The 27,663-nt window shown below is 41.3% G+C and overlaps 1 protein-coding gene across 2 annotated transcripts in view; it reads right to left on the reverse strand.

Moving 5' to 3' along the window:
• Positions 1-27,663, reverse strand: part of tubgcp3 (tubulin gamma complex component 3) — a 116,569-nt gene that overhangs the window by 66,212 nt on the left and 22,694 nt on the right. For both annotated transcript variants that reach the window (XM_078546096.1, XM_078546097.1), the window contains exons 4-9: positions 22,901-22,978; positions 19,494-19,708; positions 11,351-11,520; positions 8,914-9,032; positions 5,421-5,546; positions 5,044-5,112 (exon numbers count right to left, since the gene is read on the reverse strand). In XM_078546096.1, coding sequence (XP_078402222.1) covers positions 5,044-5,112; positions 5,421-5,546; positions 8,914-9,032; positions 11,351-11,520; positions 19,494-19,708; positions 22,901-22,978 — 777 coding nt within the window. The remainder of the gene's footprint in view (positions 1-5,043; positions 5,113-5,420; positions 5,547-8,913; positions 9,033-11,350; positions 11,521-19,493; positions 19,709-22,900; positions 22,979-27,663) is intronic.

Consider the following 27,663-nt stretch of genomic DNA (forward strand, 5'->3'; position numbering starts at 1 on the left):
TACCATCTTCCTGCCACGATTACATACCTGGGGACATTTTACTGCTTTAAAAACACCATGTAAATTCCAAGTTGTTATTGTTGAAAGACTTTATATGGCAGACCTCAAAGTGTAGAAGATTCAACAATGTAAAAGCACAAAATCTCTTGCAAGATCGAAGATATTTATTCCCCACGATAACCTTTAAGCCTTTGCAGCAAGGGACTTGGGTCATCAGTGGATAACATTACAAAGCTAAACGTAGAAAACATTTATCTATAGCTTTGGCCAGAATTGTTAATATACTATTTTATTTGGGCATCGAAACAGTTAATGAAATTATATTGTGGTCCTTTCACCTTCCAGTTGTCAGCCACAGGCTGATCATTATCTTCCTATAAGCAATGATCATGGGCTTAAACCTTGAAAATGCATCAGTGACTTCTAGCATCTTTAGTCCATTACCATTTACTTATAAATATTTGATGTTTCACTTTACAAGAATTGCCCTGTTGTGTAGGGACATTTATTCTACTTTTTGCACCATACAAAATGTAACTCTTGTCCTCTATGCTGAGCTCTGGAACCTGCTGGTAGCAAAAGACCTTTTGCAGGGAGAATTTCGACAGCAATGAATACGTAGGCAAAGTAGAAAGGGATCTGGATAGGTTGGGAAAGTGCCTGGTAAGCAGCAAATGGTATTTCATATGGGGGTAGTGCACAGTAATGTCATCAGAGAAGGAACTACTGTAGATCACACCATATAAGCTGACCTTTGAAGCACTGAAAAATCTTTCCAAAAACAGGGGTCAATTTATACACTGAGTATACAACATGAACCAGGAGTGGTATAGATGGTCACCATTTTGAAATGTGAAAAAAACCACAGTAATTCAAATCAAATCATGTGACATGTTTTATTCAATAAATTAATTCTACAAAGGATACCTTTAATCACAATCAAAACATTTTAGAAACAGTCAAATTCATCATCTTCAGCACCTGAATCGAATTCATTCTGAGACACTTTGGCTATGGTATCGTTAAGGATCCCACTTGGGACCAGATTTGGCACATTCACTTTCAGAATCATCCTTCCACAACAAATCATCTTCCTCTCCATCCATTGAATTGGAAAGTCCACACTTTTTGAACGATCTGATGACAGTTTATACATTAATAGCATCCCACAAAACAACACTAAACATCAAGCAGGGCAGCAGGCATATTTCCACTCTTTGTGAAGGTTCATTCTCTGTCAATCATCCACCTACCCATTTGGTGCGAAAATGATCCTTGAATGGCTTGTGAGGAAGGCACCCAAAAGTTGAACTATGGATGTTAGACCCCCTGGTATAACCGCAATTTGGGTGTTGTTTCTTTGCAGGCACCTCTTGATCTCTTCAGTTACATGGGAAACGAATATGTCCCACGCTAATAAGCTGAAATTTACCTGTACTTCTTTCAATTTAGTATACTCTATTCGCCATTCACAATGTGGTCTCCTCTTCATTGGGGAGAGCAAACAGAGACTGGATGACCGCTTTGTGGTACACTTGCATTCAGTGAAAAAGCATTACCCTGAACTTCCTGTTACTTGTTATTTTAAACCTCTACATTACTCTCGCTCTGACCTTTCTTTCCATGGCCGCTGAAGTGTTCCAATGAAGTTCAACATCAGCTCAAGGAGCAGCACCTCATCTTTTGTCTGAGCACTCTACAGCCTTCTGGACTCAATACTGAATTCAACAACTTTAGATCATAATCTCTGCCCCCACCCTTGCTGTGCATGTCTTTATTTTGCCGGCTTGTTTCTTTCTTTATTGCTTCATGTTGTATTCAAATGGCTAGACAGACATCCGTGCTTTCGTCTAGACACAATCTTGGTTTCTTTACTATACCCATCACCACTCTGACTTCTGTTACTCAAAAATCTTTAATCTCTCCCGCCCTCCCCCTATCCTCCCCCGTCTAATGGCTTAAAAACCCTTACATCAGTTCTGATGAAAGGTCATCAATGTGAAACATAATTCTGTTTCTCTCTAAGATGCTGCGTGACCTGATTATTTCCAGCATTTTTTGTTTCTAACAAAAGCTGCATTCTTTGAGTAGGCCACCAGGTCGCTTATTCCACACATGATCGATCCACAAATTCACTCCCTCCTCATCCAACCGTTGTCATGGATGTGCAAAAAAACTCATGCAGGGAACTTGATTTTTGGCGTGGTTTTATGTCTGAAAAGTATGAGAAGCTTTAATTTAATTCCCTCTGTCACTCAGGCTAGTATCACCATGAAGCTCATCTTCTCAAGTCCTATGGTTTTCACTAGAACTGTTTTCGAATCTTTCCACTCCACAGATCAGTTGCTGGGAATCTCGCAATTCATGGGTGTTCCATCCAAGTTGCCGATGTGACATAATGGGCGTTTGTGTTTTTGTCGCTGTCTGATGAAGAATTGCTAGAAACTGGTCATTTCGGTATGGAGATGTTTCAGCTGTCTCTGAACAATCTTAGTCTTTTGCTGCAACACTAGACATCTTCATTCCATAATGCGGCTACACTAACTGCTTTACTGAAATCTAAGCTAGGCTCAGGGTTTGATTTGACCTATATGCACTGCAACTCAGGTGACGATGCAACTATTCTGACAGTTTTCGAAGACCCATTCCGATAACGTGCTTCTCCAGATCAGACCAGTGGCTGGTCCCTATTCTCATGGTGCATTTGGTCTTGGGCATTTCTTCAGGATGGATCCCTTTCCATTCTCACACTGAAACCAGATTTCTTCGCTGCATTACAGTTATTTGATGAGTTAGCAAATGTCATGACTTTTAGCTTGAACCCAGCTTGGAAGGAACCATTTCTGTTTGTGTGCTCTGCGTGGGCAGTTCTTTATTTTATTCGTTGACGGGACGTAGACATCACTGGTGAGACCAGCATTTATCGTCCATCCTTAATTGCCCTTGAGAAGGTGGTGGTGAGCTGTTTTCTTCAACCACTGCAGTCCATGTGGTGTAGGTACACCCACAGTGCTGGTAAGAAGGGAATTCCAGGATTTCAATTCAGTGACAGTGAAAGAAACGCAATATAGTTCCAAATCAGGGTGGTGTGTGGCTTGGAGGGCAAATGCAGGTGGTGGTGCTCCCATGTATCTACTGTCCTTGTCCTTCTCAGTGGTAATGTCACTGAACTACTCTATTTCTGGAATGTAATTTGTCATGTACTGTGAAAACAGAGACAAAATATTTGTTCAACTTTTTAAATGTTTTTTCATGGGATTTGAGTGTCACTGGCTAGACCAGCATTTATTGCAGGGGGACTTGCAGGTGGTGGTGCTTCCAAACATCTGATGCCCCTGTCCTTCTAGGTGGTGGAATTCACAGATTTGGAAGGTGCTGTTGTAGGATTTTTGGTGAGTTGCTGCAGTGCTTCTTGTAGATGGTACACACTGCTGCCACTATGCGTCAGTGGAAGAAATGTCTCTGCCATTTCCCCATTCCCCATGATAATTTTTCTTGTCTCTGCTTCTGAGGGATCAACATTTGCTTTAGCTACTCTCCTTTTTATAGTCTTATATAGTTTCTTACAATCTGGTTTCACATTCCTAGCTAGTCTACTCTTATATTCTATTTTTCCCTCATCAACTTTTTGGTAGCCTTTTCCTGGTTTCTAAAACACTTCAATCCTCAGACTTACTACGATCCTTGCAACATTATACGCCTCTTCTTTTAATCCAATACAATCTTTAACTTGCTTAGTAAGCCACGGATGGGTGTTTCTCACTGAGGCTTTGTTTTTCAATAGAATGTATTTTTGTTGAACATTTTGAACTCTCTTTAAAATGTTTCCCACTGTTTACTTACTACCAGACCTTTTAGTCTATCTAACCAATCAAGCTGAGCCCACTCTTCCCTCAAACTTATATATTTGGCTTTAAGTTTAAGATTCTTGTTTATGATTGGAGTACCCCGTTTTCCAACTTAATATGGGATTCAATTATATTATGATCACTATTTCCCGGATCTAGTACGATGCGATTATTAATTAACCCTGCCCCATTGCACAATGCAAGATTTAAACTAGCTTTGTCCCTAGTTGGTTCCACAACATGTTGGTCCAGGAAACTGTCATGAAAGCGGTGTCTGAAGCTCAGGCTCCAACACATCAACTCTGAGCCCACATTCTTTGAACTGCAGATGCTTATGCAGATAAGAAGAAGAGGGTGGCATAGTGGCAATGTCAGTGGACTAGTAATCCAGAACCCAAGCCAATGCTCTGGGGACATGGGTTCAAATTCCACCAAGGCAGCTGATGGAATTTAAATTCAATTCATTAAAATCTGGAATTGAAAGCCAGTCTCAGCGCTGGTGAAACTAAACAGTAAATGTCGTAAAAACCCATCTGGTTCATGAATGCCCTTTCGCAAATGCCATCCTTACCTGACTCCAGAGCCCAGAAATGTGATTGCATTTTACCTGGCCTCTGTAATGACCTAGTAAGCCACTCAGTTCAAGGGCAATTAGGGATAGGCAACAATGCTGGTCCAGCCTGTCTATATCCTCCTGTAATCTAAGGCTATCCTCCTCACTATTTACCACCCCACCAATTTTCGTGTCATCCGCAAACTTACTGATCAACCCTCCTACATTCAAGTCTAAATCGTTTATATATACCACAAACAGCAAGGGACCCAACACCGATCCCTGTGGAACCCCACTGGACACAGGCATCCAGTCACAAAAACACCCCTCAATCATCACCCTCTGCTTCCTGCCACTCAGCCAATTCTGGATCCAATTTGCCAAAGTGCCTTGGATCCCATGGGCTCTTACCTTCGTTATCAGGCAGAATACATTGGAATAGAGAAGTTTGAAATTTCAGTGATAGATTTAGATTATTTGGATTTACCAACCAGGTAAATACTGTATACAGTATATACCACAGGTAAGGAGCTTTCGGAGCTCGGAGGAACATACAACAGAATTGACCTGCCCAACTTGAAAGGAGCAGCTTTCAGGTACCAGGTAGCTGGGGAAGTAGCAGAGGAGTAAAATATCTTTTACCTGGGAATGCAAAACAGACAGCAACCTGTAATATTCCTTCAACTCCTGATGCAGGGATGCGCAAAAACTCTGCAGGAATAAAAGGATTATAAAGAGGCTGGAAAAGATAACAAGAAAATCACTTCTCCGTAATTGCACAGTATGCAATGGTTTACTAATTAATGACAGTGAATATTTATGTATGTCAGAATGAACCTTAAATGGGTCTAAAAATAGCGAGAACTAGATACCACGCAATGAGGATCTGGAAACTGGGCAAGCAAAGCTGGATACCCCAGGGATAAGTTCTTTTTTTTTAAATCCTTGAATTTTTATGTGCTTTCTCACATGGTGTATCTGTTCAGAGGTACAGACACTGCAAGATAAATTCAACATACCTGACCCACAAGACCAAAGGCACGGTCCAAGCATCTTTGGTCTGTGTACTTTCTTATTTTGTTGTGAAGCCATCCAAGTTCTGCCAATCTACTTGCAGTATCCCTGAGAGATTTCGATATTCCCAACTGTACAAAAGAAAAAATTATGTTGGTAGAACAAAAAAAATCTATTTTCTGGCAAGAAAAACATCTGGCTTCTTGCTAAAACCCTTCCCCTGTACTGCCACCGGTTACTGCCTAGTTTACTTTGCAATATAAAAGAAGGTTCCATCACTTCTCTAATGTTTGCTTATAGCACAGTCACCAGTAGCTCAAAGCAACTGTTTTAAAGGTGGGAGTGGTCAAACAAAATTAAATTATAAACCTTTTTTTAAATTTCACATGAACTGCAGTGGTTTGAAAAGGCAGCTGACTACCACCTTCTCAAGGGCAATTAGGGATGGGCAATGGATGCTGGTTTAACCAGCAACACCCACATCCCATCAACAAATAAGTAAAAAAAAAATTACACCCAGGGCAATAGACATTAGTGGGGAAAGTGCTAGAGTCTATTATAAAAGGCGTGGTAACAGAACACTTGGAAAGCATTAACAGGATTAGACAAAATCAGCATAGATTTATGAAAGGGAAATCATGCTCAACTAATCTACTGGAGTTTTTTTTGAGGATGTTACTAGTAGAATAGATAAGGGAGAACAAGTGGATGTGGTGTATTTGGATTCCAAGAAGGATTTTGATAAGGTCCCACATAAAAGGCTACAGGGCAAAATTAAAGCACATGCGATCGGGGGTAATACACTGGCATGGATTGAGAAATGGTTGACAGGCCGGAAACAGAGAGTGGGAATAAATGGGTCTTTTTCCGGGTGGCAGGTGGTGATTAGTGGTGTACCACAGGGATCAGTGCTTGGGCCCCAGCTATTCACAATCTATATAAATGACTTGGATGAGGGAACCAAATGCAATATTTCCAAGTTTGCTGGTGACACAAAACTGGGCGGGGCTGTGAGGAGGATGCAAGGAGGCTTCAGGGCGATTTAGACAAGTTGTGTGTGTGGGCAAACACATGGCAGATGCAGTATAACGTGGATAAATGTGAGTTATACGCTTTGGTGTGAAAAACAGAAAGGCAGAGTATTATTTAAATGGTGATATATTGGGAAATGTGGATATACAAAGGGATCTGGGTGTCCTTGTACACCAGTCAATGAAAGTAAATAGGCAGGTGCAGCAAGCAATTAGAAAGGCAAATGATATGTTGGCCTTCATTGCAAGAGGATTTGAGTTCAGAAGTAGGGATGTCTTACTGCAGTTATTCAAGGCCTTGGTGAGACCACATCTGGAGTATCGTGTGTAGTTTTGGTCTCCCTGCCTAAGCAAGGATATATTTTTCATAAAGGGAGTGCAGCGAAGGTTCACTAGGCTGATACCGGGGATGGCAAGACTGTCGTATGAGGAGAGATTGGTTCGACTGGGCTTGTATTCACTAGAGTTTAGAAGAATGAGAGGGGATCTGATTGAAATGTATAAAATTCTAACAGGGCTAGACAGACTAGATGCAGGGAGGATGTTTCCCCTGGTTGGGGAGTCTAGAACCAGGGGCCACAGTCTCAGGATATGGGGCAGGTCATTTAGAACTGAGATGAGGAAAATTTTCTTCATTTAGAGGGTGGTCAACCTGTGGAATTCTCTACCACAGAAGGCTGTGGAGGGCCGGGTCACTGAGTAAATTCAAGAAAAAAATTGATACATTTTTGGATATTAGGGGCACCAAAGAGTATGGAGAGAAAGCAGGAATATGGCGTTGAAACAGAGTTTCAGCCATGATCATATTGAATGGCAGGGCAGGCTCAAAGGGCCAAATGGCCTAGTCCTGCTCCTAGTTTCTATGTTTCTAACCCTGCTACAATCCTTCCAACCAGCCACATGCACAAAAAAGTCTGTCTGGAGTAAGGGCTCAATAGCCACCACATCTGGTCCACTCACCCAGATCAATCTGACTTTGCATAGGTGTATCACTGAGGTTGCAGTATCAGGAGGGGTTTCAAGATGACATTTTTTTGTGGTAATTTTAGAAGTCCAATTACAACTCCCTTACTGATTTGCAAAGTACTGGACCATTGCCCTCCCTCCACCACTCACTATTGAGTAGTTGACCAGTAACTGGGTACTGGCACCAACAAATCAATAACTTTGTAAAACAAGAAATTTGCAAAGACACCAACTGGGGCATACCATGAGCAACTGGCACATTCACTGAACTCTGGTTGTAGCCTGGTGGATCAATGCCTTATGACGTAAAACACTACCAAAAGAGTCACTTAAATGTACAAAGACTGAATAAATTGGTACCTCATCAACCGTTTCTTGTTGTACTGGTAGTGGCAGCATTGCCGAATGGATAAAGTTTAAGGTCTTTTTCTAGAAACTTGCCCTACTCACGACAGGTGGGGAAGTTCACATTTGTGTCTTGATTCAAACTCAAAGGCAATTATGCATTTTGACAACAGCATTTGTTTACAGAGACTTTTATTGGAAGCAATGCAAAACATATACTGAAAGTCAGATGATTGCCCTTATTGAACTAGCCACCATTAGAAGTACTATTAAATATGTACTTATTATTATACCAATCAGTTCAGTCTTTGCAACCTTCCATCGTTGATGGGATCAGCAGAATGGCACCAGTCAGGACCATAACCAGGTTATGTTGGCAGGAGTCAACTGCTGCTGCTGTCCCTTTTCCAAGAGCAGGTAGGTCCTCATCAGCAGAAATCTCTCTATTTTATGTAACACCCTTCACATCTTCAGGACACTTTAAAGCACTTTTGAATTGTAATCACAATTGTTTTGTTGGCAAACACCACAGCCAATTTCAACCCTGCAAGGTCCCACTAACAACAATGACACGAACAACCAATTAATCTGGTACTTTTGATTGTGTGGTTTGAGAGATAAATACTGGCCAGGACACTTGGCAAAATGCTCTTCTTTGAATGTTCTGATAGGATATTTTATACCAAGGGGCTCGAGGGGTGGGGGATGGAAATGGGCACAAAACTCATTTTTTATATTGTACATTTAAACAAACCTTGATCAGAGATTATCATTCCTAACGCAAAGCCCTAGTGAGTTTAGAATGGCAGAAGGGAATAAACCATGGCCTCTAGATTTAAACTACTTTTGTGCAATGATTAATCAGCTGGATAGCTGAGCTAATTCTTTGGTATGGGGTAGACAAAGCAGACTAGTCGTGCCCTCAATTTTCAGGCTATTGACACCCACATATGCAGAAACAATGGAATCGCCCCCCCAGCCCATACACTTATCATTCTGAACATAACAAATGCTTCCCTTACACTTCACTGGATTCTATATGCTGTTCATTAATGGGTTAGGGAAAGAAAAATAAAAGGTAACTGTGAATATATAAATGCTAAATATCATGTAAGAGTTTATATTTATTCCAAATACTCAATTAAAGATTAATTACCTTGGAATCAATTTTATAGCAGTTTTCAGAATTACACATTTTGATACATTTGCCATCAATTCCTTGGAGAACGTATAGAATGTCTCTGACTAGTGTTGCCTCTGTCACTTCATTAGATGCTGAAAAACAATATGAAAAATTAGGACTGTGACTTTAAGCAATTCTCTTTTAGCAAACTGCTCTTAAAGTTAAACCACAGGGTGCGGTCACAAGGTGTTATGACAGGCATCAAGAAGCAGCTTCAGCAAGGTAACTTGCCCTTCAGCGTTTTACATGCAGCTCAGGGGTAGCTCAAGTGATGAATTTACAAAAGATTGAGTTCCATCAAGGAACCACATCACCAACTGTCAAGACATAGTAGGCAGCAGTGCTAAGCATTACACACCTGAGATGATTTGCAACTACCTGGCCAGGATACCCAGCATTGCTCAGAACAGCTGCTTCTCTGGGCTCACTCCACTAGTGTCAGCTGTGGCTCAGTTGGCAGTACTCTTGCCTGAATCCCTGCAGGACCTGAGCAATTAAAATCTAGGCTGAACTCGAGTGCAGTACTGAGGGAGTGCTATACTACTGTATATATATGAGACATTAAACCGAGGCTGTCTGTCTGTCCGTCCTTTCAGGTGAACATTAAAGATCCAAGGAGCAGATGGGTTATTCTACCCAGTGTCCTGGCCAATATTTACCGAATCAACCAACATTATCTGGCCATTATCATGTTGCTGTTTGTGGGAGCTGGATGTGTACAAGTTGACAGCCATGTTTCCTATAAGAGCGGCTACACTTTAAAAGTAAGTAATTGGCTACAGCGTGCTTTAGGACATCCAAGGCTGTGAAACAAGCTATATACAAACAAGTCTTTCTTTATTTTCACTGTATAACGCATTCTCCTGCTGATTTAGCCACTGGTTTTGCTGAAGCCTTTGAGGTATAGGAAACACATATCTTCCCAGGTACAAATTATACGGAGACTCAGGGATCTGCGAGCAATATACACAGAGCCAGGCGCTCACACCTGTTATGAGGTGGAGCTTACAGCAAGGGAAATATTTCTTGGCCAAGATAAAATTAAGAAATTTCAGTAAGAGCCTTTCAGTTCAAAAACTGTGAAAGGGAACCTCTTCAATGCATACAAAGTCTGATCAGGCCTCAACTTCCTAACACATCACAGAAGACAAGACACCAACTAGTGATCTAATTGACCAAGGGTCAGTGTGCCAAATACAGAGCAGTACGACCACAGCTTGTACTCAAACAGAATTAGGTCGTCAAACAGTTGTCAACATATTCAAGGCTGTGGGGAACATATTACTTAAGTGGAGAATGGCTGCATAATTCTGAGGTGCAGAGGGATCTGGGTGTTCTAGTACATGAGTCACAAAAAATTAGTATGCAGGTACAGCAAGTAATTAAGGCGGCTAATGGAACGCTATCCTTTATTACGAGAGGAATTGAACATAAAAGTAAGGATGTTATGCTTCAGTTATACAGGTGAGACCACATCTTGAATACCGTGTGCAGTTTTGGTCTCCTTATTTAAGGAGGGATGTAAATGCATTGGAGGTGGTTCAAAGGAGGTTTACTAGATTGATACCTGGAATAAGTGGGTTGTCTTATGAGGAAGTGTTGGACAGACTGGGCTCGTTTCCACTGGAGTTTAGAAGAGTGAGGGGTGTTTTGATTGAAGTATACAAGGTCCTAAATAGCCTTGACAAGGTGGGTTTCAAAAGGATGTTTCCTCTTGTGGGTGAGTCCAGAACTAGGGGGTGCGTTTTAAAATTAGGGGTCACTTTTTTATGTCAGAGATGAGGAGAAATGTTTTTCCTCCGAGGTTTGTGTGACTTTGGAACTCTCTGCCTCAGAAGGTGGTGGAGACGGGGTCATTGAATATTTTTAAGGCAGAGGTAGGTAGATTCTTGTTAGGCAAGGGAATCAAAGGTTATCGGGGGTAGATGGGAATGTGGAAATCAAAACACATGATGATCAGTCATGATCTTATTGAATGGTGGAGCAGGCTCGAGGGGCCGAATGGCCTATTCCTGCTCCTATTTCTTATGTTCTTATGTTATGTCATCATGTGACAAAGGGCAAATAATTTGAAAAAAAAATTCTTCCATTTTGTTTGACAGACCACAATGACCAGGTTTTTTATAACCCAATAGGAGCAACACCAGCACCATCACCATCTCCAACACCATCACTAGCACCATCACCATCTCCAACACCAGCACCATCACCAGAAACAAGGAAAAGGATCTTCCAAATCAAAAATGAAGTGCAGTCACTAACTTGTAATAATACAAGAAACATGGCAGCTAATTTGCTCATAGCAAGTTCCACAAATGACCAGATAATTTGGGCCACTGTCCTGAAAACCTTGTTTCATGTTGAGATGCTGACAGTTCACCAGCAAATTAAGAAGCGACCGAATACTCACAGCTGAGTTCACCTTCACGCCTCATTCTTGACATATTACGAGACATGGAGCTTGGAAGGCCCTTTGAGGTAGATAGTGATGGAGGTTGAGCAGCAGACAAAGCCCATGCAAACCGTGATCCTAACTGCTGTCTCACTGTATCTGCCGTTCCTGTAGATTGGTACGTTTGTCTGATGATGATACAAGAACCCTCATTAGAAGTTACATATTACAGGAATTTAGCCCCATTTAAAACCTGTACATTATTTTGCAGAAATTATTGTGTAGCTCAGCATTACTGGAATTGAGGCTGCAGAACTGCTCTGGGCTTCTGACCATACATACCACCAGAATTTCAAAGTTTTGTATATACATACTTTCACAGAGTGGGGGGGAAAGAGCACTGCAATCAATAGAGCACAATTCGTATAGCTAAGGAGGGAATGATGGGAAAATGAGCAGGAGAGAAGGGAGGGAGACTATGAACTGGGGGCGGGGGAAAGAAAGTGAGTGAGTAGAGGTCGGGAGCTTTAACAAACCAGGTAGGAGGAGAGGAAGTACATGTAATTGCCGACACAATCAGGTCATGCCCAAATGCAACAAGACCTGTACAATATCCAGGCTTGGGCTGACAAGTGGCAAATAACATTCGCACCACACAAATGCCAGGCAATGACCATTTCCAACAAGAGCGAATCTAACCATTGCCCCTTGATGGCATTACCATTGCTGAACACCCCACTATCAACATCCTGGGTGCTAGCATTGACCAGAAACTGAACTGGGCTAGCCATATTAATACTGTGGATACAAGAGCAGGTCAGAGGGCAGGAATCTTGCAGCAAGTAACTCACTTCCTGACTCCCCAAAGCCTGTCCACCATCTACAAGGCACAAGTCAGGAGAGTGATGGAATACTCTCCACTTGCCTGGATGAGTGCAGCTCCCACAACACTCAAGAAGCTCAACACCATCCAGGACACAGCAGCCCGCTTGATTGGCACCTCTTCCAGAACCACTCACTCTCTCCCTCCACTGCCGACGCACAGTAGCAGCTGTCTCTACTATCTACAAGATGCAATGCAGGAACTCACCAAGCCTCAACAGCACCTTCCAAACCCATGAGCGCTACCATCTAGAACAGCAAGGGCAGCAGACACATGGAAACACCACCACTTGGAAGTTCTCCTTCAAGCCACTCACCATCCTGACTTGGAAATATATCGCCGTTCCTTCACTGTCGCTGGGTCAAAATCCTGGGGCCCCCTCCCTAACAGCACAGTGGGTATACCTACACCATATGGACTACAGCGGTTCAAGAAGGCAGCTCACCACCACCTACTAGTACAAGGACAATAAGGATGGCAATAAATGTTGGCCCAGCCAATGGTGCTCACATCCCATGAATGAATAAAATGAATTAAAAAAAAATGGAAAGTGACCATTTAACCCAACAAGTTTGTTTCAGTGTTTACCCTCCACAAAATAAAATAGTTTGATTCACCATTACTCACCCTGTTCCCATATCTTTAGATTTCCAATACTCCCCAGATACAGGAACAGTGCCAAAAAGACTGGAGAATTGCAAATGTTATAGTCTTTTTCAAAAAAAAAAGGGTGTAAGGGTGTACCCAGCAACTACAGAGAAGTCAGTCTAACCTCAATGGTGAGAAAGCTTTTAGAAACAATAATTGAGGACAAAATTAACAGTCACTTGGATAAATCCTCATACAGACTGGATCAATAAAATTTGCAAAGGTAGTCTGGAAAATGAGTTTGTAGAATGCTTTCCTAAAAATTTCCTGGAACAATAGATTGCAGAACTAACTAGCTATGTTAAGTCTAGTACTGTGCAATGAGGCAGGGTTGATTAGTAATGTCATAGTAAAAGACTCACTGGGAAAAAGTGATCATAATACAATTGAATTCCATATTAAGTTTGAAAGTGACATACTCCAGTCTCAAAAGAATCTTAAAACTTAAAGCATATTGATTAATACATAGGTATGAGGGGAAAGTTGACTCAGGTTGACTGAGTAAATGGACTAAACAGGTGGTAACTAAACTGTGGGAAACATTTAAAGAAACAATTGAAGAGGCTCAACAAAAATACATGCCATTAAGAAACAAAAACTCAACAAGATCGATCCATCTGTGGCTTACAAAGAAGTTAACAATCGTATTAGGCTAACAGAATAGGCTTATAATGTTGCAAGGGTTGGTCATAACCTTGAGGATTGGGAGTGTCTTAGAAACCAGCAAAGGGCCACCAAAAAGTTGATCACAAGAGAAAAGATAGAATATGAGAGAAATGAAAACAGAAAATGCTGGAAAAACTCAGCAGGTCTGGCAGCATCTGTAGAGAAAGAAACAGAGTTAACGTTTCAAGTCAAAACATTAACTCTGTATCTCTCTCCACAGACGCTGCCAGACCTGCTGAGTTTTTCCAGCATTTTCTGTTTTTATTTCAGATTTCCAGCAAAAGTAGTATTTTGCCTTTATTTTAGAATATGAGAGAAAACTAGCTAGCAATATAAAAGCTAACAGTTTTTTTAAGTATATAAAAAGAGGAAGTGTAGCTAAAGTAAATGTTGGTCCCTCAGAAGCAAAGCCAGCAGAAATTATCATGGGGAATGAGGAATTGAAAGACATTGTACAAGTATTTTGTGTCCGTCCTCAGAATGGAAGATGCAAATTACATGCCAGAAATAGAAGGCAATCTAAGGGCTAAAAAGAATGAAGAAGGTAATTAATATTGGCAGAGAAAAAGTATTGGAGAAACTTAAGGGATTAAAGGCTAACAAATCCCCAGGACCTGATGGCCCACATCCTAGAGTTCTAAAAGTAATAGCTACAAAGGTTGTGGTTGTGAATACACCAGTTATGGTTTTCCAAAATTCCCTAAATTCAAGGATGGTAACAGTGAATTGGAAGTTACAAAATGTGACACCACACTTCAAGGAAGGAAAAAAGATAGGAAACAAGGAACTGCAGGCCAGTAAACCTGACATCAGCCACTGGGAAAATGCAGGAATATGCTATTAAAGAAGAAATGCACTTAGAAAATCATAATGTTATTAGGCAAAGTCACCATGGCTTTAGGAAAGGGAAATGGTGTAAGAGGAATTCATTACAGGATTTTACAGAATGTAACTAGTAGGTTAGATAAACAGAACCAGTAGATGTAGTATACTTGGTACTCTAAAAAGCATTCGACAAGATGCTACACAAAAGGTTAACACACAAGATAAGGGCTCATGGAGTCAAGAGTAATATATTAACATGGATGTAGAATTGGTTAAAGGACAGGAAGCAGAGAGTATGGATAAACGGTACATTTACAAGTTGACAGGCTGTGGCTAATGTCGTGCTGCAAGGATCAGTGCTGGGGCCTCAGCTATTTACAATCTTCAATAATGACTTGGATGAAGAGACAGAGAGTAATGTAGCAAAGTTTGCTGATGATACAAAGCTAGGTGGGAATGCAAGCTGTGAGGAGGTCACAAAGAGACTGCAAAGAGATAAAGACAGGTTAGGTGAGTCAGAAACAAGGGGTCAGATGAAGTACAATATGAGGAAGTATGAGGTTATTCACTTTGGTTTTTAGAATAGAAAAGCAGAACGTTTTTCAAAGGTGTGAAACTTGTAAATGTTGATGTTCAGAGGGACTTGGTTGTACTGGTACAATAAAATAAAAAGTTGGCATGCACCTACAGCAAGCAATGTGAAGGCAAATGGCATGTTGCTCTTTATTGCGAGAGGGTTAGAGTACAATAAGGAAGTCTTGCTACAATTCATTGTGCTTTGGTGAGACCACACCTGGGGTACCGTTTACAGTTTTCTATAACCTAGGAAGGATATACTTGCCTTGGAGGCAGTGCATAGAAGGCTCACTAAATTGGTTGCAGATGAGACAGTTGTCCAAAAATGCAAGGCTGAATAAGTGCAGCCTAAACACTCTGGAGTGTAGAAGAGAGAGATGACTTCATTGTAACTTACCTCCTGACAACTATCCACCATCTACAAGGCACAAGTCAAGAGTGTGATGAAATACTCTCCACTTGCCTGGATGAAAGCAGCTCCATCAATACTCAAGAAACTCGACACCATCCAGGACAAAGCAGTCTGCTTGATTGGCACCCCATCAAACACCTCCAACATCCATGCCCTCCACCGCCAATGCACAGTGACAGCAGTGTGTACCATCTACAAGATGCACTGAAGCAACTCACCAAGGCTCCTTCGACAGCACCTTCCAAATCCACGACCACTACCACCTAGTAGGACAAATTCAGCAGACACTTGGGAACACCATCACCTGCAAAGTCTACCTCCATCAATACACCGTCCTGACTCAGAACTATATTGCTGTTCCTTCACTGGCATTGGGTCAAAATCCTGGAACTCTCTCCCAAACAATGTGGGTGTACCTACAACAAATGGACTGCAGCAGTTCAAGCAGGTGTCTCACCACCACCTTCTCAAGGGCAATAAAAATGCTGGCATGGCCAGCGATGTGCATATCTGTGAAAGAATTTAAAAAAAGAAACATACAAGATTCCAAAGGGGCTAACAGGGCAGACAGGTTATTTCTGCTAGGTGTGAAACTTAGAACATTGGGGTGGTTTCAGGACAAGGGGACATTCACTGAAAGGTTTGTGAATCTTTGAAATTCTCTATCCGAGGGTTGTGCATGCTCCATCATCGAATATAGTTAAAGCGGAGACAGACAGAGTTTTGGAAAAATCAAGGGAAATGGGAAAAGGGCGGGGAAGCAGAAGAGAAGCAGAAGATCAGCCATGATCATGTGGAACGGCAGGGCAGGCACCCCAGGCCATGTAGTCTACATCTCTCCTATTTCTTAGGTGCTTAAATGTGGATTAATTAAAGAACCCCAGCCCAGATTTGTTTAAGGGCAAATCATGTCTAGCTTGCTTGAGATTTTAGAAGAGGTAGCAGCGAGGATTAATGAGGATAAAGCGGTTGATGTGGTGTACGTGGACTTCCAAAAGACATTTGATAAAGTGCCTCATAACAAGTTTGTCAGCAAAGGTTAAAGCCCATGGAGTAAAAGGGACAGTGACAGCATGAATGCAAAGTTGGTTGAGTGACAGGAAGCAGAATAGCAGCAACTGGAGAAAGATGTATGGTGGGATCCCAGGAGTCAGTATTAGACCATTGCTTTCATGGATGTTGAAGACCTAGACTCGGTGTACAGGGAACAATTTCAAAATCTGTGGATGACACAAAACTTGGAAATATCATGAACTATGAGGAGAACAGGCTTCCAGGGGACATCAACGGGCAGGTGGAACGGGCAGACACCTGACAGATGAAATTTATTGCAGAGAACTGTGACGTGATACTGTTTGGGAGGAAAGATGAGAAGACGCAATACAAACTAAAGGGTACCAAGGGAATACAGAAGCAGATGGACCTGGAATTGCACTTGCACAAATGATTGGAGGTGGCAGGGCAGGTTGAGAAAATGGTTAAAAAGGCACATCGGGTCCTGGGCTTTATAAAGAGTTATAGAGTACAAAAGCAAGGAAGTTATAGTGAACCTTTATAAGTGATGGTTCAGTTTTAACTGGAGTATTGAGACCAATTCTGGGCACCACACTTTAGGAAGGATGTGAGGGCATTCAAGGGAATGAAGAAAAATGGTTCCAGGGATGAGGGACTTCAGTTATGAGGATAGATTGGAAACACTGGGCTTGGTCTCCTTGGGTGGATATATTTAAATTCATGAGGGGAGTGTAACCAGAGGATAATAATTTAAGATGAATGGCAAAAGAACCAAAGGTGACAAGAGGAAAAACATTTTTACACTGAGTGGTCATGATCTGGAATGTATTATGATCTAATCAGGGGCCGAATGACTCCCCTCCTTTTCCTCTCCTCGTTTGACCGCAACAGGTTTGTTTTTGAAAAGGATATACTTGCCAATTTTAACTGTTTATGTGCTGTGACTATAAAAAAAACAATCGGACAGGTTTCCTTGAAGTTAACAGCTTTATTATACTTAAACCGGTCTAAGTGAAATTTAAAAGAATATGCTCCAACTTGCGCGCACCGACACAGTCCTGAAGTTGACACATGCACACCAGAGAGATTACAGAGTGGAGAAGGATAGGTTTGTCAATTTAACAATCCAGAAAAATAAAATGTGTATACAGTCTAGTTTGGTGATTCAACTGGCTTCAGGCTGAATTTGGTGGTCTTTCTACTCTCCTTCAATGCTCCCAATTTAAAGAAGTAGACGGTTGATTTGGCTGTTTTACTGGAGAAGGTAGGGCCGGGTGGAATTCTTTTAAGATTTCTGTCACTGCAGCTGGGGTGTCCCTGGGTAGTCACAGTCAGCAAACAGGGTTTGAAGTTTGCAAGGTGGGTTAGAGAAAGAGGGAGGAAGTAGGGGCCCCCACTCAGGTCTTCTCTCGTCAGCTTCTCAGCTGCTTGTCCTCTTACTGCAGAGAAAGAAGTTTAAAAGTACAAAGGGTGGGCTTGCCACATACCCGGTGATTCAAAATGGTCGTGACTAGGGTATTTCCCCTTGTAACTCAATCAGTTCATGCTTGGAAATCCCCCTGTTGAATATCCCAGGTGATTGCCTCGATGCCTTGCTAATAGGGACAGGATGTGTGGCTCACTCAGTCTGCTCAGGCCATTGTCCTTGATGGTCTTAACGTACAAGGTGTCTCCATCTGAGTAGGTTGCAAGGTGGAGAGTACAGTGACGCAGATTGGATAGCCATCTTTAGTTTGTGTTTTACAAAGTCTTTTTTTAAAGGTTCAGCTCGTGTTCCAGCTGGTGGATTAAAAATCATTATTTGGCATAAAGCATGTTTTCGTGACAAATGCATTGCATGAGAGTGTGATGCAGGCAGATTCAATTGTGACTTTCAAAAGGTTATTGGATAATGAGCAGAGAGAAAAATTTGCAGCGCTAAGGGAAAAAAAGTGAGAGAGTTGGGCAAGCTGCGCTGTTCTTACAGAGAGCTGGCATGGACGGCATCCTAGCTTGTAACCATTCTATGATTCTATATCCTTTCAATCTCATTGCCTTTATCCATGCATCCAATAGAATCTTGAATGCTAACTTAGTTTCTGTATCTCTTACATTCTGTTCAATATTACACACATGCCAGTGTCCAGATCATATATACATATGTATTAAAATTCAAAAGACTTATTCCTGTTGTCACAACTTAGTCACACCCTTGTGAACAGCAAGACTTGCTCCAGCTCACCCATGTTTCGCAGTGCCTCTCCTCAGCTGCACAGCTTGAAAAGAGTTGAGAGAGGAGAGATCAAGGGAAATTAAATGGTGGAGAATCAAAGAGAGGTGTCACTAAAATTCCTACTCAGAAGTTCCAACATGCATCTATAACCGTTTCTAGTCAACCCTGATTATTGATTGAGATCTAGAGCGGGCTCATATTGGAATTACCCTACTTAAGCAAGAATCCAAACTTGCACATCTTACTGAAGACATTAGGAGCCATTAAAACTGTTTGCTTAGGGAATTTGATGATGTATCAGGAGGCACCTTAAGAACAAAGAACCTTGCTCCCAATGCCCACCACAAGTTTACCTTCACAGTACTCCAAAGCACAAGTGTGTTTGGAGGATTCCTTTGGACCGATTTCACTCCGAGTGAAGGTTTGCAGCTACTTACACTGTTTGTGCAAGTGATGTCTGTCATCGCTTGCTTTACTTTATGCAACTTATCCCCATCTCACAGCCTCCAGTAAAGGATGAGCTACACAAGGCCTTGTGATTCACCTCCACCTTTGTAAGACAACTTGCTAGAGATTCAAATGATTTTTTGGTGACAGACAGAATCACATGATGTACAACTTCTCCAGACTGCTGCCATCACTTTCCACAATAGGGCTGCAGAAGAAAAACATTCAACTGAGAATTCACAGCTTTAGTACTTCCTGTTCTGGTTCAGCAATTAACACCTTCCTCCCAGCAAGGGAGCACAGGAGATATGTTCCAGACAGTAGTTGATCAGATAGGTGTCTCTGTATGAAGATAACAAACTCAAGTCACACTGGCTACACAGCGTTCTCATCACTGCATTAGAAATTACTGCTCCGTTGTCCTTAAGAAAGTTGCATTCATATTTTACTTTCGGATACTGAATAGAAGATTCCTTACCCAGGTAATAAAGACTGAGGAGTTGGTGTTGGTCCATTTAAGCCATACACACTAAGGCTCCCAACTCCACTGCTTCCAATGCTGCCAGCACTCTGAGAAGAGGGAGCTCTATCAGGGTAAGTTAGCGGCAGACTCTGGGGCCTTGAGTAGTAGTAAGGGGTAGAATGAGCATCTCTTGGCAATGCTTGAGCAAATAATGCTGCATAATTAGCAACCTGGAAAATCAGAATAATTGAGCTTTAGGCAAGGTGGCAATAGTATAAAAAAGAAAATGCAAATTTAAAATTCAATGGACGAGAGTTCCCATACAATCCACTACTTAAAACATACTGCAGTGAACATGTGTAATCTTACAAAATATAAAGCATATTATTAGGGAGTCAACCGTGGTACTTTAAACTTTAAAATTGCATAAGAAACAGACACTTTGTTTAGAAGTTCCAGATAAGAACTAAAGTTGGACAGCAATGGGAGATGCTGTGCACAGTCTACCAGTGCCATTCAGGTCATTGCTTTAGAATAAGTTCAATGCCAAATGTCTGAACCCAGGTGGACTCCTAACCAGCTGTTTTGAGCACTCAATTATACTGGAGTTTCGCCACATATTGAAACCCAAAGCTCAGAAAAGACTTCAACATTGTGAGATTCAACGTGTGAGATCTCTGCTCCGCAGGGTGTTGTAAAACACCCCGCACACACAATGTGCGAGGCACACTCAGGTATAAGTAAAGCTGAGTGCCAGAACAAGTACCTTTACTTTCCTTGCTCTTCATGGAATTTGAGGTGGTCCAATAGGCATGCGTCAGTGCCTATGCTCCATACACGTGACATTCCACCCTTCCTCTCACTCTATCCGTATATCCTTTTATTCCTTTCTTCCACATGTACTTATCTAGCTTCCGCTTAAACAATAACTTATATTTATATAGCACATCTAACATGTCAAAATGTCCCAAGGTGCTTCACGGGAGCAATATAAAACAAAGTATGGCACTGAATCACATAAGGAGATAGGAGGTCAAATGACTGAAAACTTGGTTGAAGAGGTAAGTTTTAAGGAATGTTTTAAAGGAGGAAAGCGAGGTAGAGAAGTGGAGAGGTGTAAGGAGTGTATTCCAGAGCTTGGGACCTAGGCAACGAAAGGCATGGCCACCAATGGTGGAACAAATAAAATAGGGAATGGACAAGAGGCCAGAATTAGAGCGTAGAGACCTCAAAGCGCTGTGGGGCTGGAGGAGATTACAGATACAGGGAGGGCTGGGAGGGAGAGATCTGAAAACAAGAAAGGGAATTTTAAAATCAAGACATTGCTTGACTGGGACCTGCTGCGTGTTAAGATATCGTCAGCAGGGTTTTGTATGACCTTAATTTTACAGGGGATATAATGTAGACGACCAGCTAGGAACATGTTGAAATAGTCGAATTTGGAGGTAACGATGAAGGAGAGTTTCAGCAGCAGATCAGCTGAGACAGGGTGAAGTCAGGTGACATTACACAGCTGGAAATAGGCAATGTTAGTGATGGCACAAATAGGAGGTCAGATGTTCATCTTGGGATCAAATGTCATACCAAGGTTGCAAACAGGCTGGCTTTATCTCACACTGTTGAAATGGAGAGGAATGGAATTGGTAGCTAGGAAATGGAGTATGGAAAGGGAACTGAAAACAATGGCTTCAGTTCTCCAGTTTTTAATTGGAGGAAACTTCTGGATACCAGGTAAGAAGTCTGATAATTTAGCAATAGTGGAGGAGTTGAGAAAGGTGAAGGTGAGTTACAGCTTGGCGTCATCAGCATACATTTCAAAACTAATGTTGTGCTTTCGATTGATGTTGCCGAGTGGCAGGATGTAGATAAGAAATAGGAGGGGACCAAGGATAGATCCTCTGGGGCACCAGAGGTAATGGTGCAGGAGCAGGAAGAGGGACCATTGCAAGTGATGCTCCGACTATGATTAAATAGTTAAGAATGGAACCAGGTGACAGCAGTCACACCCAGCTGGAAGGTGGAGAGGCACTGGTGGAGGATAGTGTGGTCAGCCATGTCAAAGGCCGCAGGCAGATTGAGAAGAACAAGGAGACAAAGTTTGCCTTTGCCACAGTCACATAGTATGTCATGTGTGACTGATAAAAGTTGATTAAAGGGATCCAAAGATGAAGTTCCAGGAAAATGGAAACAGATTTGGGAAACAATAACACATTCCACTGGAAAATTCCACATTCTCACCACCCTCTGGGTTAAGAATTTAAACTACTTTATGGAACATGGCAAATGGTGAGAAGTTGTGTTCCACAAGAATTGGTGCCACTGTTGTTCACAACTTACAGAAAGAATTTGGTCTCAGGAATCGTCAGTACAACTTCGAAATTTGCAGGTGACACAAATTGGGATGTGTAATTAATACATCAAAGGTCTGCGACAAAATGCAGGGAGACATTAATAAACTTTTAGAATGAGCGCGTAATGTACTTCAATATAAGTAACTGTGATATAGTACATTTTAGTAGGAGGAATAAAGAGGCCCCTTATTCCTTGGAAATTAAGTGGCTAAATTGGTATAAGAACAGAGGGATCTGGGGCATAGGTACACAAATAACTAAAGTAACACAGATTCATAAAGGCCATAAAATTATCAAATGATACAATGGGATTCATTTCAATAGGGACAGGTTTGAAAAGCTGAACTTGTGTTAAACTTGTATAGACCTTCAGTTAGTCCACAATTCGAGTGTTGTGAATAGTTCTGGTTTCTACATTATTGGGATGTAGAGACACTGCAGAAAGCGCATAAAAGGTTTAAGAGATTGCTACCAGAAGGGAGATGATATATCTATCGGCTCAGACTGAACAGGCTGGGACTTTTTGCTAGAAAAGACTGAGGAGTGACTTGGTAGAGGGCTTTATGGCCACGAAAGGGTTCGATAGGGTAGACATAGAGAAGACACTTCCACAGAGAAAGATCAAGACTAGTGGTCACAAATATAAGATAGTTACTAAAAAAACCAATAGAGTTCAGGAGAAACTTCTATACCCAGAGAGTGTAAGAATATGGAATTTGTTACTACAAGGAGTAGTTGAGGTAATAGCATTGATGCATTTAATAATAGGATACATTGATGGAGTTAAAGATGAAGAAACAATGGGGAAAGCTGTCTGGAGCATTAAGACCAGCATGAGCCAGTTGGGCAGAATGGCCTGCCTGTGCTGTAAGTATTTAGTAACTTGGCAACCATCAGATATCACGATCAATTAATTTAGGTACTTCTTCTAACACTGGAATAATCTATAACCAGGTACCAGAATATAAATCAACACTTTCTTTAGTGTTAAATGGTGCTTGAGCTCATTGTTAGTAGTTTTCTGATGGGTTAGTGCTTATATAAATTATCAAAGAATATTTTTACTGATACCTTGCTCGGGGGTTTACGTGGATCCTCAGTGAGGCTTAGAAGGAGGTAGAGTACAGCCCATCGGTTTTTTATTATACCCTACATGTGGAAGAGAACACATCCATTAAATCAATTAATGGTTTTGCAACTATTGTTGAAATAACATATTACAAAACCGAAGAGACCTCTATCAAGAAGAAAACAAATCCAAATGCTCAGAGCAGCTATAGATACTTCCAGCCCAACATGATAATTCTCTAAACATGACACAATTCAATCACCTGAATAAGGCAAAGATTCTTCAGAGAAGCTAACAGAGTGAGGAAAGGGAAGGAAGAGAGAAAAAGACCAACACAATTGGGGTTCAGAAGCGTAAAGGTAATGGGACACAAGCATTGAGGAAACTAATGTTTTTAGTGTGGAGGCATCAAGCTGTTTACACACCACCCAGACACAAAAACTAACCATTGGCATAATTTTTCATGCAAGATACACAAGATTGCACAAGGCAAGAGGCTCAAATAGTGAATAAACACCAATCTGTATTTAAATAGCATTTTTAATGTAATAAAGCATCCCAAGACATCTCACTGGAGCATTATAAAACAAAATTTGGACTGAGACACGTAAGGATATATTAGGGCAGCTGGCCAAAAGCTTGGTCAAAGAAGTAGGTTTAAAAGGATTATCTTAAAAGATCAAAGTAGAAAGGCAGAAAGGTTTTGGGAGGGAATTCCTGAGCTTAGGGCCCAGCTGGCTGAAGGCACGGTCACCAATAGTGAAGCAATTAAAATCGGAGGTGCTCAAGAGTCCAGAATGAGAGCACAGATATCTCTGTGGGAGATTACAGAGATAGTGAGGGGGATGGACAGGAAGGATTTTAATATAAGGATGAGAATTCTAAAATTGAGGCAGTGCTTAACTGGGAGCCAATGTATGTGAATGAGCAAAAGGCTGACAGGCGAATGGGATGTGATGTGAGAAGAATTCTGGCAACAGAGTTTCGGATGACCTCGAGTAGAATGTAGGAAGCTAGCAAGGAGTGCACTGGAATATTCAAGTCTAGAAATAACATACAAAAGCAAAATTTTGCATCTGCTGGAAATCTGAAATAAAAATAGAAAATGCTGCAAATACTCAGCAGGTTAGGCAGCATCTGTGGAGCAAAGCAGAGTTAATGTTTCAGGTTGATAACCCTTCATTAGAAATAACAGGCATGAATCCAGGCTTCAGAAGCTGATGAGCTGAAGCAGGGACAGACCCAGGTGATGTTACACAGGTAGAAAGAGCCAGACTTGGTGGTATGGATATTTGGTCAAAAACCCATCTTGGGATCAAAATCACACCAAGGTTGTGAACAGTCTGGTTAACCTCAAAACAGTTGCCAGGAATAATGATGTACAGTACTCGATCGCTAAGGGATCGATATGTAGTTGAAAACTCAGCTTGGTGTCAAAATGACAGAGGTTGGTTCAGTCATGAAACTGGAGTTAATGGGAACCAGGGGGAAAAGTTCTCCACTGGTTGGAGTCATACTTAGCACAAAAGATGATGACTGTGGTTGTTGGAGGTCAATCACCTCAGTCCTAGGACATCACTGCAGGGGTTCCTTGGGATAATGTCCTAGGCCCAAACATCTTCAGCTGCGTCAATGACCTTCCCTCCATCACAAAAAGGTCAGAAGTGGGGATGTTCGCTGATGATTGCACAATGTTCAACACTCAAGAAGCTCGACACCATCCAGGGAAAAGCAGCCCACCCACTACCTTAAAAGCTCATTCACTCCGCCACTGGTGCAGTGACAGGCGTGTACCATTTACATGATGCATTGCAGCAACCCACCAAAGCTCCTTTGACAGCACCATCCAAATTCGCGGCCGCTACCACCTAGAAGAGCATGGGCAGCAGATGCTTGAGAACACCAGTACCTCCCTCCACTGTCTTTAAATTGTCAGAGTAATTAACTGACATCCACAGCTTAAATTTCCTCCACAACTAAATATTGAGACGGCTGATGCTATTGTCTTCGACCCTCACTACAAACTCTGCTCTTTAGCTACCAATTACATCACTCTCCCTGCCAATTTTTTTCTTTTAATCTTTCACAGGATGTGGGCATCACTGGCCAGATCAGCATTTTTATTGCCCATCCCTAATTGCCCTTGAGATGGTGGTGGTTATTAGTATCTGATAGGTTCTGTGGATGGATGTTAAATACCCAGTAGTAATATGGTGAACAGCTGTTGGATATTGATTAGTTAGTTATACTCTGATGTGTATATGAAGAAGAGTCAGCCAGCATTGGGGGGGGGGGGCATTAAGAGTGGAGAAGTAAGCAATAAACAGTCTCTACAAAAACATCCTAGTCTCAGTGCCTTCTTCACAACTAGGCTTGGGAGTTTCTCTAACATTGCTAGCCGAGGATGTTTGCCTAAAGGTGAAGATTGAAGACTGAGATTTACTTCCAGACATAAGGCTAGAATTGGAGTTAATTTCTTTTGAGAGAAGGTTGTAATTGGAAATGCTTTGAAGAAAGATGACTGACACCAGGGAAAAGCTGGCAGGATATGATTTTCCACCATTGTTTTTGAGACACGGAACCTTACGATCAATGGAAAAATGTTGGTAACTTCTCTATCGAAAAGAAAGCAAGGGATAGCTCTAGCACTTTTGCTTCCTGCCAAGAGCAAGGTCGGCCACAAAACGTTCTTAGAACTAGACAACGAAGGAGGTTTGGACATTCTCTTAAAATTCACGGATAAAATTCATACACAAGGTGACTTATTGAATGCCTATGAGGCTTGGTTGGACTTTGATAAATTTAGAAAAATGAGCAATTCTTCCATAGCAGAATACATCATGAAGTTTGACCAACTATATGAGATTGCGATGATTCCACTTGGAAACTCCTAAATCAGTACATGCCTCTAAATTACTGGACTGTGCTAGGATATCAAACATGGATAGGCTCTTGATTTCAACCGGAGTTAGATTCAAAGAGACAGAATTGTTGGGGAAGGAGTTCAATTGCTAATTATCAATTAACAACCAAGTACCCATTTGGATTTACGAAAGGGAAAACAGGTGGGGCAAGTTCTTTCTGTAGAGAGTGTTATGCACTAGAAATAAAACTTGATCTGAAGGAGTCTGCCTTGGTCTCGGTTTTCATTGCCAAACAGCTACTGGAGCTTAACAGTGGTAACAAAGGATGGTTGTTGCTTGTAAGTAAAAAAATTGGAAACTAAGCTTTCTTTGGACAAAAGACTGCATTTGGCGTTAACGTTAACAGTGTGGTTTGGAGTCACTCAAAAATGGATGAATCAAAATGTAGAGTTTCAAGGTATGATTACACACCAAAGTTTAAGAGTGAACCCTATGAGCAATGGAAGACATGAAAGCGTATTAGTTCAGACAGTGGGTCTGGGAGTAAACATGCCTCTAGGAAGAGATTGCGAACTGTTGAAAGAGCATCTATAATTGGGAGAGGGAGATCAAACAGCAACAGTCTGGAGTGTGATAGAGGGCGTAGCTTAACAAAATCAAGGAATATGGCACAGGCTGGTAATGTTACAAGGAGCAGAAGCCCATCTGATCTAGAAGTCTTAGTAGCTTCAAACAAACGTCATGAAGGTATAATCATTTTCATAATATAAACCTACTTTGCAATAAACCAGAAAATGGGGTGCTGTGTTGTTCTGTGATTTAATTACATTTTGTAGCCAAGCAGACCGCAAGTTGTAATTATCAAAAGTAAAGCGTAGAAGCGTATTTAATATACTAAGAGTAAACATGTTGGGGTCTTAGCATCTAAGGTGTAAAATGAATTTGAATTTTTAGATAGATGAAAGGGGATTTGAATTTCAAAGAGGTTAATGAGATTAGCAGCAACATGAAAATATTTATATTATGACAAAGGTAAAAGTTCCAAAGACAGAGGGAAACAATGGAATTTACATATTAAAAAGGATGAAACATATATAAATGGAGAATGAGGCTGTGCATCAGGGGAAGGCATTGTAAGATCTAAGCATGAGAAGCCTCCAGTGTTTGTGCATTAAGCCTGTTGTCTACAGAAACCGAAGATGGAGAAAGCCACTTTGAATTCCATTGACCAGGCCAATGCGTTAATTTGCTGGATCTGTTTAAAATCTAAAATATCTATTTTTGGACTGTTGCCTTAAAGGGGGTGTAACTGAGAGTCACATTAATTAGGGATTTTAGGAGTTTAGAGTAGTAATTTGTGTATGTGCTTGAAATCTTTTTTGTTAATACTTTAATTTTAGTTAAAAAGCTCTAGAATCTCGGTGGACTTATTACTACTGAATTCAGTGCACGCATCTCGAAATAAATACAAATTGCAAAACCATTGTGATAGAAGGATCAAGTTTCCCTTGTGGATTTGATCCACCTGGCACACATCATCTGCCACATTATAATACAAATCAGATAATAAGTTAATAAAGGATGCCAAACAGCAAGAAAGACATAGCTGGAAAGAATTTGGGGTATACACAGAGGTATCAGATGGGGGACAACCAACTCCATCTCATAGATGGATATGCACAGAAAAAGGTGCTTCCTGATGGGACTTATAAAGCTAGGGTAGGGGCACTAGGATTTGAAGAAAAATTGGGTGACTAGGATATAAGAGTACATTCACCCACAACAGGATAAATTATTCTGAAGATCTTTTTGGCTCTGTTAACTACAGATGCTTGGGGATGTAGATCCATTGATATTAAAGCTGTTTTTTGTTTTGCAGGGACAGCAACTTCAAAGACAAG

The sequence above is a fragment of the Cetorhinus maximus genome, chromosome 7 (assembly GCF_964194155.1).
Source record: "Cetorhinus maximus chromosome 7, sCetMax3.hap1.1, whole genome shotgun sequence".
In the NCBI taxonomy this organism is placed as follows: Eukaryota; Metazoa; Chordata; class Chondrichthyes; order Lamniformes; family Cetorhinidae; genus Cetorhinus; species Cetorhinus maximus.